At 42.8% G+C, this 14,429-nt stretch overlaps 1 protein-coding gene across 1 annotated transcript; it reads right to left on the bottom strand.

Annotated features, from left to right (window-relative positions):
• Positions 1 to 6,912: 6,912 nt before the first annotated feature.
• Positions 6,913 to 13,474, bottom strand: COMTD1 (catechol-O-methyltransferase domain containing 1). Its single transcript, XM_027739905.2, has 7 exons — positions 13,319 to 13,474; positions 11,869 to 12,002; positions 10,769 to 10,874; positions 9,925 to 10,043; positions 9,608 to 9,662; positions 8,064 to 8,197; positions 6,913 to 7,317 (listed from the first exon to the last, which is right to left on the bottom strand). The coding sequence occupies exons 1-7, from the start codon at positions 13,398 to 13,400 to the stop codon at positions 7,165 to 7,167; spliced, it is 783 nt and encodes a 260-aa protein (XP_027595706.1). The 5' UTR covers positions 13,401 to 13,474; the 3' UTR covers positions 6,913 to 7,164.
• Between the last annotated feature and the right edge of the window lie 955 nt (positions 13,475 to 14,429).

Consider the following 14,429-nt stretch of genomic DNA (forward strand, 5'->3'; position numbering starts at 1 on the left):
TGTAGTAATCTCTTCAATGTAATACATGATGGCACAGTAGTTGCACAGTTAACTGTGGCTTTCTGCTTTAGAACGACCCCATTAATTACTGTACATTGAAAAGATGGATTAAGTGTCTTGGGAGAGCATTTTATAGCAGCTGACATTTAGATGGCTAGAGGATATTGAAGGTGACACTGAAAACAACATACCAATACCCTGCTGAGGAGACCCTGGTAGCTGGGTGGAAGTTGCGGTGAAGGCAGCTGAGGGCCCCTTTCTCACCTCTGTCCATGGAGCTGAACCTTGACAGAGGTGGAGGCAGACGTGGGTCCCTCTACACAGAGCATCATGGAGGTCTCACTGTCCACTCCCTCCCTCCCTGACCCCATATAGTCCTCCCAGCTCTGCTTCGTTTCAAACGTGTCCATTGCCATCTGATAAAACTTTCTAGTTCTTCTGGGTGAAGCAGCTGTTCCTGTTCCTCCTGCTTTCCAGGTTTTGACCTGTAGCAGATATCAGTAATATTGACTTCTAGTAGGCAAATGCAAAAATATGTACCTTATAAAGAAATGAAGTAAGCATTGAGAGTTGTGAGCCACAGCCTGTGTGAATTTCTCTGTTATAAGGAAAAGGCTAGGGCATGCAGAATAAAAATAATGCTCAGAAGTCAGTGTTTGGGATCTAAGTAATGTAATTTCTCTCTTTTTTTTTTTTTTTTTGGTAGTCCAAGGAGCTACATGTTTTGCTTACCTTTAAATGTAAGCTCCTAAAGTTTGCTTCCTAAAAAAAGACACATTAAAAGACAAAGGTGACATCATAGACAAGCATGAGGTTCCTTACAAATAAGTCTAAATTTTATCTCCAACTGTGGCTTGTGTTTGAAATTGCAGGCATCCATTGCCCTTCTTTGTGACAGTCTCTCTCTGGACCTGTTTCTTTGCACCTCTTTTAAAATGTGTTTGTCTCTTTTGGGTTTCTTTCTTTTTTTGTTGTTATGGCTTGTTTGTTTTTCATCTCATGCTGGAAGAATCCCACTTTTCTGTTGCTGGGGGTTGTGCTACAGGCCAGTAACATCTGGGCCATAACCCTATCGACTTCTGTGGCCATGACACATGAGGTGATACACAGAGCCTGGGTATCTTGTGAACTAGTCCTGAGAGTGGATTTCTTCTGTTGATGTTTTGCATTTGCGGATTTAATTAAAATTCTTAGTGAATGTACAGCAAGGCTTTATCTTTGGTTATGAATGCTGTGGTGGTATGTGGGTGTGCAGTACTTAGCCATTGCATTTACTTGTGACAGCAGCAATAACACTTTCTCATTAACTATCTTCTGGAATCTAATTTCATGATGTCAAAAAGTTACTACTTTCAGCTCACCAATATAACCTAAGTCCCTACCCCAGCATAACTCAAAAGGTTGCTGTAAAAATTCACCATCTCTTGGTTTTTCAGGAGGTGAATAGGAATAAAATTATGAGCCTTTAAACTAAATAATAATTTTTTCCTTGTAGCCTGAGATCTGTTCAATCAATAATCTTTCTGCTAACTCTGGGGAGAATTTTAGTTGCCTCCATAAAATGTTTTAATTATTTAAAATCATAAAATATAAGTAGGCATAATTTGCTTGGAACTCATTAGGGAAATATATGAATAAGAAGAAAAGATAATGTTTGCATCTGCATTAATTTAAAGCAGTCTCTAAAATATGAAATCTAATCCTGGAAAGCAGTGACTTATCAGCAATGTTTACTTTTCTTATAATAGGAGTAAATATTAAAGCAGCTAGTTATGTGCTTATCCCTACAGTATTGCACTGAGCCAAAAAGGAAGATAAATAACTTGTCTGAAATCCCACATTAATTTCCCTCTTTTGCAGGCTTTATGTTCGTTCATTTCCTTTTTCAAAACATTGCCTTTAAAATTATTATAAAACAGGTGACTTGGAAACCATGAGTAGCTGCAAATGCATGAGACCAATTTGTGTGTGATTAGAATTATGCAGAGGTAATGCTTTATACTCGGCAGAGCCTTTCAGCCCAGTGCAAATCACTAGCACAACGTGCTAGCAGCAGGGAAATGCCAAAGCCCTGGGACAAGGCTTGGCAGACCAGAATGCAGAGCAACTGGTGAGTGTGGAAACAAAATGATTCTTTAAGTTTCTCTGAAGAAACTTCAGTGCTCACAGTGGCAGGAATGCTCATTTGCAGCTCTTAGGTGTGCAAAGAGGGAAGAATCAACTTTGTCATTCTCCTGCTCAGTACTTGGTTGGGATGTCATCAGCAATCCCTCCCCAAAAGCACCTTCTTTTTTTATTTATGGCTTTTCACATTTTCATTCTGGGAAGGACATGATAGTACGGCCTCTCCCATTAAAATGAAATGAGCGGTAAAATCAAACATGCTGCAAACCACTTACATGTGGGCCCAGATCATTGGTGTGTGGGGAGCTTGAGGGTTATTTGAATGTATTGGTCAAGCCATTGTTTGGAAGAAGGGATGGAGCTGCTCAGCATGGTCACATTCCATAAGTGCAAAAGTGGTGTCAGGGATGGAGGAGACCTGTGCAGTTTCAGTAGATGGGAACGATAAAACCAAACAGTATTAATCTCAACTCTGGTACGGTGTTGTGGTTTAAACCCAGCTGGCAACTAAGCCCCACACAGCTGTATGCTCACCACCTCCAGTGGGATGGGGGAAAGAATTGGAAGGGTAAAAGTGAGGATACTCATGGGTTGAGATGCAGACAGTTTAACAAAAAACCCAGCAGCTGTGCATGCAAGCAAAGCAAAATAAGGAATTCATTCACCACTACCCATCTGCAGGCCATCCAAGTTCAGCCATCTCCAGGAAAGGAGGGCTCAATCATACATAACTTGGGTAGACAAACACCATCACTCTGAATGTCTCCGCTTTTTTCCATCTTCCCCTCATTGTATATGCTCAGCATGATGCCATATGGTATATCTTCGGTCAGCTGGCCCAGCTTTCTCTCCTCCCAACTTTTCATGCATCCCTAGCCTGCTCCTTGGTGGGGTGAGGTGAGGGGAACATCCCTGTATTATCAACACTGTTTCCAGCACAAGCCTAAAACACAGCCCTGTACTAGCAGATATGAAGACAATTAACTCTATCCCAGCCCAAACCAGCACATGGGGAGAAAAATCTCTTAAAACAGAACTGACCTCTTAGCTTATTTGCTCCTGTTATGGCCATTGGGGATGGGTGCCTTCAAGTGATAAAGAGAACATAAACAGGAATGCATGCTACATTGTCAAAAAGGAGCCAGCTGAAAGTCATGGAACTTGCTGTTGTTGCCACCCCAATATCAAGATTGCAGTACATTTCAGATCTGAGCTGCAAGGTTTCTGGAGAACTGCTCATGACTCAAAGGAAGGAATTTGGATGAGGTTTATATTCATATTCCTTTCCCTGTATCCTAAGGGCTTTGTCGTAAAAAGCTTGCTAATTGTCTTCCATGAGCAGCAATTCACAGGAAGAACCATAACTGAATTCAAACAGATTAAAACCACTTCATGAGTTTGTTAAAAGGAGTGAAGGCAGTGTCAGAGGTTCAAACAAGTGCCTCTATGTTATGCTACACTCAGTAGCCCAGTTTTTCTTTAGGCCTGCAGGAACATGAGACACTTATGATGCTCTGCTTCATCCCCCACATATCTCAGCAGGATTAAAAGCTGCAGTGTTGAAAATGCAGAAGTGAGCCTTGAGCATTCCAGAACCCCTGCATCTACTCTTGGGCAACAAGTTGTTTCTTCTTTCTGGGACAGTCTTCTCTCTAGATTTTGGAGCATCCAGTCTCAGTCCTGAGTGTTTTCCATGCTGTAGAGAACTTCAAGCTCTTGCTATTCTTCTTCTGGGAATACTGAAGAGGGCCAGCACAAAGGGAGAGCATGTTAATGAGCCTTGTCTGCTCATTTAATTAGCAAATAGACATGCAAAGTCTACTCTTAAAGAGTCTTCTGTTCCTTTCTGTCACTCACCTAAATATCAGGTCATACCATTTTGAAAGTGACATTTCTGGAGCAGGGACTGAGATACCAGACCAGCAGTTAGGGTCACATGCTTTCATTCTCATGGTGGCTTCTGGGAGTTACCACATTAGGGGGAATTCTCTTTTTTTGTTCTGTTCTTGTTTTTTTAGTTTTGTTCTTTTGTTTGTTTGGTTGGTTTTTTATGCGCTATCCTTCAGCCGCACTTGCTTCTAAGCATGTCCCAGCTGTACATTTGTCACCTGTGTTGGCCTCTCTGGGGTCAATCCTTGCAACTAGAAGACATGCCAGTGTTACAGGAACAGCTGGGTGGTATAGTTTGGGCAAAAGCTGTGCCCCTGGGTCAGCTCCCCCTAAGGGGTAGAAAATACTGAGCCTCTATAGTGCAAGCAGTAGCTCAGGCAGGTGTATTACCTGAGAGGCATGAGCAGAGCCATGAGCTTCCATACATGATGTTTCCATTAGAGAGAGACAAAGACTTGCATTGCATTATTGGGTGGTCCATTTTCACCACCTAATGAAAGCCTAAATTCCCACTGTCCCCACAAATTCTCCGAAGCTGATTCACTATTTGAATTAAACCATAATTATATATTATCAGCAGTCACTTTATAGTAAGGTTGAAGGATTAAATGCAGTTAGTGGTGATGAATTCCAGATGCGCAGGACAGAAGCCTGAAGAGAAGGCCAGCTTCTGAGTAACTACGAGATAGTGTAATGTATTCTAAATATTTGATTCAATTAAGCTTCCTTCTGCTCTTTGTTTCAGCTTACAGATGGCTCATCAATCTATGGTTTAGGGACACATTGCTATTCTTTCTAATGGTAATTAGATGATCAGGATGGAGACAGGTTTGATGAAATGCTCACACTATGCTCTGCATATTTAAAACAGAACAGAGTCCAAAGCAGAGGCAAGATCCTAACCTGCTACTGTACCTGGCTTCAGCCTCAGGCACTTATAGGTCTTCCTTTAGCACAGGTAACGGGGACTTTGACAGTTCCTACCATTCAATGAATGGGAGTTTTTGAATTCACGAACTATGGTTGTTTGTATTGGTTTTGAATGTTGCTAAACTTTTATTTGACAGTTTTTTGCAGAAATACTCACGATGCTTGCCTGTTTTTGGCTCAACTGTACCGAGAGGGTTCTTTCAACTTGGAAATTAGTGGCAAACAGTTGCAGAGTCAGTGATCAATCTTCCAGTGACTTCTGCATGTTTGGGAAAGGCCATCATGGTAATTTTAGGACAGGGTATGTGTTCTTAACACCTTGTAGCTTGCTCATGATTATCAGTCTAGAGCCTCTGAAGGCAGGAATATTTGAGGGGATGCCCCAGCTGTGAAAGTGTCCCATTTTGTGTTTTTAACCCTTATGATTTTTTTGTTATCTACTGACAAAGTAAAATTGTAAAGTAGAACACGGCCAGAAGCTTTGCATGCAAATGTATAATGATCCTGTATATTCCTTTAGCCACTCCATCTGAGAGCTGTTATAGTAATTAAAAATTTAATAAGGTGTTATTTCTTTTATGCAGATAAGAAATTTGAGGCATGCAGAGGTTTGAAGCTCTAAGGGTAAAACTGCACTCAGGGAAAGAAACTGGGCAAACTTTACACCCTATTTAAATTCCCATTTAAGGGCCACATGCACCTTGTACTGGCCTTCTCCCAGACATGGATTTTGCAGTCAGTCCTCAATGCAGCAAAGTACTTAAGCACATCCTGACATGCTCTGCTGAATCAGGGTTTTAAGTGGAAGTGACAGAAATAGAATTGAGATCTCAGTCATAACCTGACCCTGAAGTCATCAGGCAATGCTTCCTTTCTTCACTGCTCTCCCACTGCAGTAAGCTACAAGTGTCCGAGACAGGCAAGACCCATGCCCCGAACCTCTGCCCCTTACCAGAACCCAAGCCACCCAGCTGGAATTTAAAAAATATGAGCCAACTAGACAGTTTTAACAATTCTGAGACTTGAGATCTTTGTCCCCCAGTGTCTTGAGTCATTCAAGTGCACTATTGAAGCAAATGGAAGACGTACTCTTTTAGCTGTGATACAGCTTCCCTACAGATCAACAAATCTAAAGATCTCTTTCCTCTATACATATGGTACCCTTCCAGTGTTATCAGTCCCCCAAAACATTTACCAGTGAAGCTTCTGTTTGTAAAACTCTACTTTCAGTTTCTTGTTTATTTAATTAGGTTTTATCTGCACTAAGAATTTCAGGCTGAAATTTTGTTACATGCTGCCTAGGAAAGGGAATCTCTGCTTGCAGTACTGATTTGAATAGCCAGTTATAACAGCTGTACTGTGTCCTCATACAATCACAATCCTTCTGTAGACTTGCCGCCAATGCTCTGTGCTTTCAACTTCCTAGGAAACAAGCACCTAGCAAGTTGCTTCTTTGAGGGCAAGTGGGAGGGAGAAAGGAAGGAGGGAGAATTGTTTTGGTTTACTTCTTGCCCATCTGCTCTTCCTCATTCTGACTTCAAAAAAATCTACCTGCACTGTTACATAGGTGAAAGAAACCCAGACCTTGGGCACAAAGGTTTCAGAGAGTGCAAATACTGTATTGCAAATGTACAGCAAATACTGTTTGTCCTTTGGCAAGCTTTTAAAGAGAACTTTTTTTTTTTCAAATCATGTCTATTTGAGACTTGTTATGTAGTACTCTTCAAGGATAAAGAATGACTTTCAATATTTGTAGTTTGAGAAGGCTAGCAATCTCCTTGATGTCATTTCATTAAAATCCATTTTTCTATTATAGCTATAAACATTAGTAAACTCCACTTCTTTTGATGGTAGGACCGATTATTCTGCTACTCAAGAGCCTATTTTAGGATAGAAAATTACTTTGTTGTATTGACTCACTTGGAACTCAGACATTCAATAGAGGGAGATTTTTTTTCAACCACTGTCTTACAAGGAACATTTCCCATAAGTTTATTTGCTTTATTACAATTAAAATAAGAAATCACAGTAGTTTCAAAATAAGTCTCTCTTCTCTACTTAGCCACCCTTAGGACACTGCTGCTCCTAAAGCCTACTCTCCCAGGCTATGCTATCCAGTGGAGATAAAGGTTAAATTACCATTTTTGACACTGCTCCACTGGCATTTTCCCTGATGATTCGACGCTGCTCGTTATTTCCCATCTGCTGGGCTTCCTGGAGTTACAGCTTGAATGCCAGTGTGACTCCATCCGCCATGGGGAGCATGCTGATACTGATGCGGGAATCTCGGAGCAGCTTCTCGTTGAGGCGGTGGATGCTCTGCACTGCCAAGTCGTCCTTTCTTGGTTTTAGCACGTTCCCACCAAAAAGGACCTATTGAAAAAAGAACTGTTATGCATCTCATTTGTTCCAGTATGACCCTTGGACCACAAAGGAAGCTTTGGAAAAGGTCCTGCGTATTTTTTAGAAATTGATATTATTTATTGTATTTCAGACTCCTAATGGTCTCTCATTAGTAAGTGGGATTGGGAGTCTACAGAATTGTAATTCTACTGTAGATTAGAAGCCAAAATAAAAAAGATGTGTTTAAACATAAGGTTTTTAAAAGCCCCTATTCCACTGCCACTGTAACCCTCAAGGTGCCTTAAGTTTTAACATTATTTGTTTCTAGTAAAAGTTAGAAATTAATAACTTATTAGTAGTTACTGATTAAAAGTGCTACTTTTGATCTTGTGTAAGTACTGTACATTGTACTGAAAGTTCTGCACTACAAGACAAACCAGAATAATACAGAGCATTCCCTGTAATGAAATACAAAAAAAATTCCAACTTTCTGTTATCACAGACTGTTTATGTACTAACATAAATTTAACACATTACTTTTAACTTCTACAGGGTTTTATTCCTTCACTATATTAGTGTTTTGTTTGGCTTACTTTAAGTGTTTATGTTGAATTTTATTTTCATTTGTATAACATGGAACAAACATGTCGCAATTGGCAACCCAGTGCAGGTCAGAAATCACTTGACTAGAATCCCACTGTGACTTTTTTTTTTCCTTTCCCACAGCCAAAAGCAGTAACTCCCTGTGCTATTACCACTACAACTGCAGTACTTACATTATCAATGGCTATTATTCCCCCTTTCCTTATGAGTCGCAAACATTTTTCATAGTACTCATTGTAGCTTTCCTTATCCGCATCAATGAAGGCAAAGTCAAAGGTTTCCGCTTCTCCACTGGCCAGCAGTTCATCTAGATGAGCAACAAAGTGAGTCGTTACACCCTGGTTGACGCTGTGTAGGAGGACATAATCCATTTCTGTCAAAGTTCTTGTTAAATAACGTTTTTTGCTGCCTTGACCAGGCAGCCTATTCCTCCACAGGTAATTACTAGAAAAGCCTATCCCACAGAAACCAATCTAGACATGATGTATGCCATAAAACACTCAGTTACTGAGTCCTGCCTGCTTAGGAGTTCATGGAGTAGCTCTAAAACTGCAAGATACAGCTGGGACTCTTGAAAGGTGCAATAAAAACAAATCAAGCAGCTTGAAACTGGACACATTCTACACCTTCAGCTGTTTTTGAGCTGAGAACTGTTTTCGTGAGTGGATTAGAATTTTTCTCACATTTATGAACAGGTTCTAAATGCTAATCTCTTGTTGAAGATCAAGTGCCATGACACAGATCATAAGCAAACCCTGTCAAGAGATATTTATCACAGCAAAAGATTGATCTAAGTAGTCCCTCTCTAGGCCAAGGCAAGTGACATTCAGTTTTAAGTTCTCCTAAACTCCAAATTGCCAGCTGAGGATGGCTGCCTGCTGTTTTGTAAGGTTTGCTCCCACCCCTCTCACCTGCCCTTACCATCTGTCAACAGAGCATCGTTTCTTCTGAAGCAATTCCTAGACAGAGTTGTTTGATAAACTTCAAGGACAGTGTATACTAACAATGTGCTTGTATTTGCCTCTTTGGAAAAGGATGGATGAATTTGGAAGTACTACAAGGTTATGAATAGATCTGTGGATCCATCAAACACCTTTGCTGGAAACTTTCTTCTGCCTCCAAGAATCCTAGAAAATTTCTGGCATTTTCAGAATACTTATTAATATTTCCTCCACCCCATGTTTTCTCTTTCCTTGAATGAGAAAAGTAATTGCCTTGCTAATGGCCTTGCATGCTTTTGGCACATCCTAAATTTGAACTTCTCTGAATACAGTTCAACTACTGTACTCTAAGTTTTACATTGGCTTCTGAATTTTTTATGCACTTCAGCCCTTTCAGAAAACTCTTTCTGTCCGTAACAAAAGAATACTTGCTTAGCATGGACAATGGATAACAGAAACTGGCCTTCATCTAATTAATCTGTTTTAATCAGCTTTCCCAGCAGCAGCTGACAATAGTACTTCATAGATTAAACGAAGTGATGGACAGGACAGGTGAGTGACTAGTACAGCCCACTACATAGGACAAGCATTTTCCTCCTCTCTGCTAGTAGGTAGGAAAACTGTGAACTTCTAAAGATTTTTTTTTTTTAATAGAAGCTGTCTGTTAGCAAAAGGGATCACATTCACAACCATATTTGGTCTTACATTTCATCATTATTGTAACCTTCTTCTATTTCTAGGGAAGGGGGAACAAAAAGTTAATTCTGGTTACTTACCAAGTGTTTGAATTGCTGGCTTAATCCGCAGGTCAATTTTATGCTCTACTCCTGCCTGAAATGAAAAAGAACAGGGACTTAAAAGTGGTCAAGAAATAACCTGTTAGTAGATTGGACTTAGGGAATGACTGGTGTTCAGATAGTTTTCCTATTATTTCTAGGTTCCAGACACCACTTATTTGTCTTCCCAAACTGAACTGTTTCAGCCTCCTTTAATGATAAGAATACTTCTGTGTGAATGTGCAAGTTTAAAATACCAAAATCTCTTCACCTGTAAATGCAGCTGTCCCAAATGTGTAACAGGAGATGCTGCTTACCTCCTTCCACAGTGGCTTTCCAATTTTGGCATAGTCCTCGTTTATATCACAGGCAATAACTCGGCCATTATCTGGCAGGACAAGTGCCATATTCAAGGCATTATAACCTGTGAAAACACCTAGGAAAACCATAGGAGTCATCAACACTTATTGTATTGTGGAAAAAAATAAATAAGTAGTGAACTACATGGCTCTCTTCAGGAATACTGTCCGTTAACAAATTGCCATCTTTGACTCCTTTGGGGATTTTAGAGATTTTTCTCCTCCAATTTCACTTTTTTTAAAATCAGTCTTTGAGCAAATGTTGGCTTTTTCCAAAAGTCTCCTGGACAGACAAGGCCCTGCATAGCTGACCCAAAGGGACTGGATGAGCAGCAAAATACCAGGGCATTTTAAGAGCCAGGCCAAGAACAAAGATGGTGGGAATCCATACCTGGCTTCTCAGCATCAGTCTGGCTTTGGGACATCCTGCTAACATAGGTGCATCAAGGAAAGTGGATTGGGTTCATGGCCTGTGCAGCAAAATACTTTCTTCTGGCAAGAAACTGATACAGGAAGGAAAGAATACACCCTGTCTTGCAACTGCTGGAGACCCAAGTGATCTATTGATCTCATTTTTTCAGACTCCCTCGGAACTGATGAGCCAACCATGCTGATGCCAGAAGTACTGAACGCACGAAGTGGCAAGCAAGCGCAAGTTCAACACTCCTTTTCATGCTGTAGTTTGACCATCTGTTTGCTACAACAGGTATGCAGTGCCTTACTGTATTTGAATATCTTATGTTATACATGGTGTATGTGGAGAAGAACAGTCAGGAGTTTTACTACAGAGTGACACTCTTACCTATTTCAATAACTTTCTTGGCTTTAATGAGTTTGACCAAGTTTGCCATAAGCTGAGCCTCGTCACAAGACACCATCATTCTACCCCAGGGATGCTCAAGGGTGAGCTAGAGAGAAGGGAAAAAATATAACACATCACAGCAAAACAATCCCAAAGCTACCAAACCAATATTCTAGGGGAAAAAAAGTGAAACTCCAGGAAAAACAGATAACTCTAAAAACAGATAACCTTCTCATTTTAGACGGCTTTGTGCTCCATCTATGAGCCAGACATTGGGTTGAATTTACCTGTAACTAAGGAGGGTGTGGTGTGTGTCATAAGCAGTTGATATTCAAAGCCGTGATACACCCCAAAGTTACCACAGCTGTGGCAAACTCAGCAATATTTATAACTGATGAAAAATCATAGAGGAACCTTGACTGCAAAAGTCCTTTATTTCTGTAAATTTACATAAACAGGTGCACTTCCTTCAAGACATGTAGAATGCTTTTATGAACTGCTGGTTACCATCTGTTGCCAAAGGTCACACCCTGTAGCTCTGGCTACACAGTGCAGAGCTGGAGGGGCTGAGCCCATGACAGGGTGGAAGGGCTCCTGGCACTGAGGAGGGGGCAACGGGAGAAGCAGGGCTGTGCCGTGACAGTTGAAGGGAAAGTATATCCTCTCATTTCCTTTCTTCCTCTAGGGCTCATTGCAACCAACCTCTTCCAGTACTTAGCATTTCACTGATTTTATGCAGGAGCAGTTTGTTTCACCTGAAATGATTCAATCCTGAGTCACGATGTCATGTTTGAGCTCTGACACTGGAGCCTGCTGAAGGACATCACCTCTCTCTGCTACAGGTTCCTTATGTGCCAACTAAAATGAACAGAAGTCATCTGTTCAAGTCAAAATCAAATGCATCCCAAACACATGGACTTGGGAGCCGGAGATAGAAAGACACGTCTAAAATGTATGTCAATACTATTCAATACTCACATAGGTAGCCCTGAACATTGATGAATCCGGATATTACTAGTTCAAAAAACCCTCTAGGGTGTATGCAAATAAGATGGGGGAAGGATCCCAGCAGTTCAGGATGAGGTGTGGGAGATACTGACCAGCCGCAGCTTCTTTAGAATTGGATGTTCCCGCAGAGAGTGATCCAGTATGTATTGCCAGAGAGGACTGTTTTTCGCAATTAAACTCTTGTGTGACTTGGGTGTCCCAAAAACTAAAGAAGGGTATCTTTTACCTACAAAAAAATAAGGAATAATAAGAATTTTTTTACTTTTCAGTTACTGGCTCTTTAAATAAAGCAAGCATTGATGTATTACTAAAGGTTAAAAAGTTCTTTGCTCTAAAAAATCTCTGAAAACGGAAAAGGCAATGCAGCTGGACAGCTCAGTAGACTCTTTCCTCCCCCCTCACCCCCCCCCACTTTTTAACCTCTAAGATGTCCAGCCCAGGCCTGCAAAGGCTGAAAGGGGAAGGCTTGGGTACTGTGTTGTTCAGTGGCTGATATGATGCTTAAAAGCTGCCATACTCTTACAGAAGAAGCAACCACGTCAGAACTCAATGGACAAGTTTAAGCTGAGAAACATGAATGTGACACACTATTTTCTTAGTCTAGGGCCCATGTTTTGCAGATGAAAAGAGACTGCTGGTTTTTAGGGCTGTCAGCTGATGCATCTTCTTAAGCCCTGTGTTCTCCTCATGACACAGTCCTGGGTCCTGCCCTCTAGCCAGAGTAAATCTGGTATTGCTTGATGGCTTGTTTAACATTAAACCAGTATGCAAATAAAGTAGGTGCTGAAGGTTGAAGTTTAAGGGCATGTCTACTCAGATACAGAACTGACTGCACCTTTGATGCCCAATGCTTCTTTTACCAAATGGGTCAAATATTTTAAAGAAATAACAACAAGGACATATCCTGGTAGTGTTTGCTATTAGAAACCACTATTATTTTGAGGGGTTTATTTTCTGTTTATCGATCTGTTTTACGGACGATCACTCCGAGGTCTAGATTATTTCAGCAACTCGCCTGAAGTCAAAGAGTAAATAAGCAAGTGGCCGCGTTACAAACCCAGCACCAGTTTCCTTCCCTGCCAGATCATCGTCTCGTTCTTCCGCTGATCCCGGGGAATGAAAGCGAAACTGTTACCGGAAGACAATGCTGAGAGCGGGGCCCGCACCACGGCGTTCCGGGGATGGCCAAACGCACGCAGGCAGGGGCCGGGTAGGATAGCACGTCCTCGCCTTCGCTGGGACCTTGGCGCCGGCCCCACGGTGCGGTAGCTGGATTATAGGGAGCGGCTTGGGCTCTAAGAGCATCAGTGTATTTACTGCCACAGCTCAGCGAAATAAATCCCTGCCCGCAGGGCAGCGCCCAGGGGTCCATCTGCTCCCCCGACGGCCGCCTGGCTGCACCTGCGGCGGGGACTCCTGCTCGGCCCGGGGGGAAAACCTGCCCGGGAGCTGCGGTCCCCGCGCCCTCCCCGGTGGGGACACGAGGAGGGCGCAGCCCCCACGTCCCCGTGTGTGTGCCGGGTGTCGGGGGGCGCCGCTTACCTGCCAGCACACCCGTGGCAAAGGCGATCCCCAGCATCGCCGTCCCGACGGCCACCTCTTTGGGCACGCTGAGGAGCGGCATCTCGGAGCCGGGCGGGAGCGGAGCGGCAGCGGCACGGCCCGGCCGGTCACACGCGGCGGGCGGGACGGTCCGCCCGCCCCCGGGAGGGCGGGGCCCTGTGCGCGCCCGCCGGGATCCTGGAGACGGCCTTTGGGTACCTCTGGGTGGCTCTTACCGTGCCCGCTCCCGGCGTGCCCGGTGCTGGACTCGGCTGGGACGGCGAGAGGGTGGGTCACCCACTTGGCTGTGGTGTGTAAAGGGACACGTGGGATTTGTGCCCCCACCTCCGCAGAGGCTGGTTTTGGTACGGCTTCACTGCAGTTTGTAAAACTCACCCTAATATCGTGTGAGCTGGTAATGGGCTCTGATGGAGGAGCCTTTCGCAGTGACTCGTGAGAGCCTTGGTCCTCCAACTATCCCAGAAGGTGAGATCCCTCCTTCCCCCGGCACAAACGTTGTTTGCAGCTGGGGTGCGAGCAAACTCCGTATCAAAACGCATGTAGGATTTTGGGACTTCAGTGCTGTGACCTGTGAGTTTCCAGGTGAAAGTGGTCAAGGGAGATTCTCCAAGAGAGGGGAAATGGGACCTGGTTTTCTCTGCCGGTGTTTCAGTCCCCTCTGCAGTGCCTTCCAGGTGAGGAGCAGCAGTGGCGAGGGCAGCCTGTTGTTTAGGGATATCCTCCCTGGCCTAGTCCGTTGCTGAGGGAATTGATATATAAGCCAACATTGACTGTGTAATCATATTTTTTAAAAGTCAGCCTAAATCCAACTTTTGTTCCCTTTTGTGAAAGAACCCTGCAGTGCCTTTTGGAGATGGACCAGGGATTTAGTTTTCATTTTTGTGAAGTGTTGGAAATATCTGGATTTTGTAAAACCCAACCAAGATGTAAAGTTGCTCTACAGGAGATGAAATTAGCAGCATTGCATACAGACCAGAATACACAGAAATGGAGTGGGTTGCAACTTGGCTTTCATAGATGTAGAATGAGAGCAAGTAAAAATTCCCTTTTGGCACATAGTAAATCTCTAGAAAGCAAGATGATTTGTGTC

Source organism: Pipra filicauda, unplaced genomic scaffold, assembly GCF_003945595.2.
Source record: "Pipra filicauda isolate LSUMZ 115617 unplaced genomic scaffold, ASM394559v2 scaffold15_size4787011_pilon, whole genome shotgun sequence".
NCBI lineage: Eukaryota > Metazoa > Chordata > Aves > Passeriformes > Pipridae > Pipra > Pipra filicauda.

Excerpts from the sequence above, each read along its gene's own strand:
- COMTD1 (XM_027739905.2), bottom strand. The coding sequence starts at position 13,400 with ATGCCGCTCCTCAGCGTGCCCAAAGAGGTGGCCGTCGGGACGGCGATG. Across the intron at positions 12,003-13,318 it reads TGCCACGGGTGTGCTGGCAG|GTAAAAGATACCCTTCTTTA; the intron begins GTAAGCGGCGCC and ends ATTTTTTTGTAG. Across the intron at positions 8,198-9,607 it reads GCCAGCAATTCAAACACTTG|ATGAACTGCTGGCCAGTGGA; the intron begins GTAAGTAACCAG and ends TTGCTCATCTAG.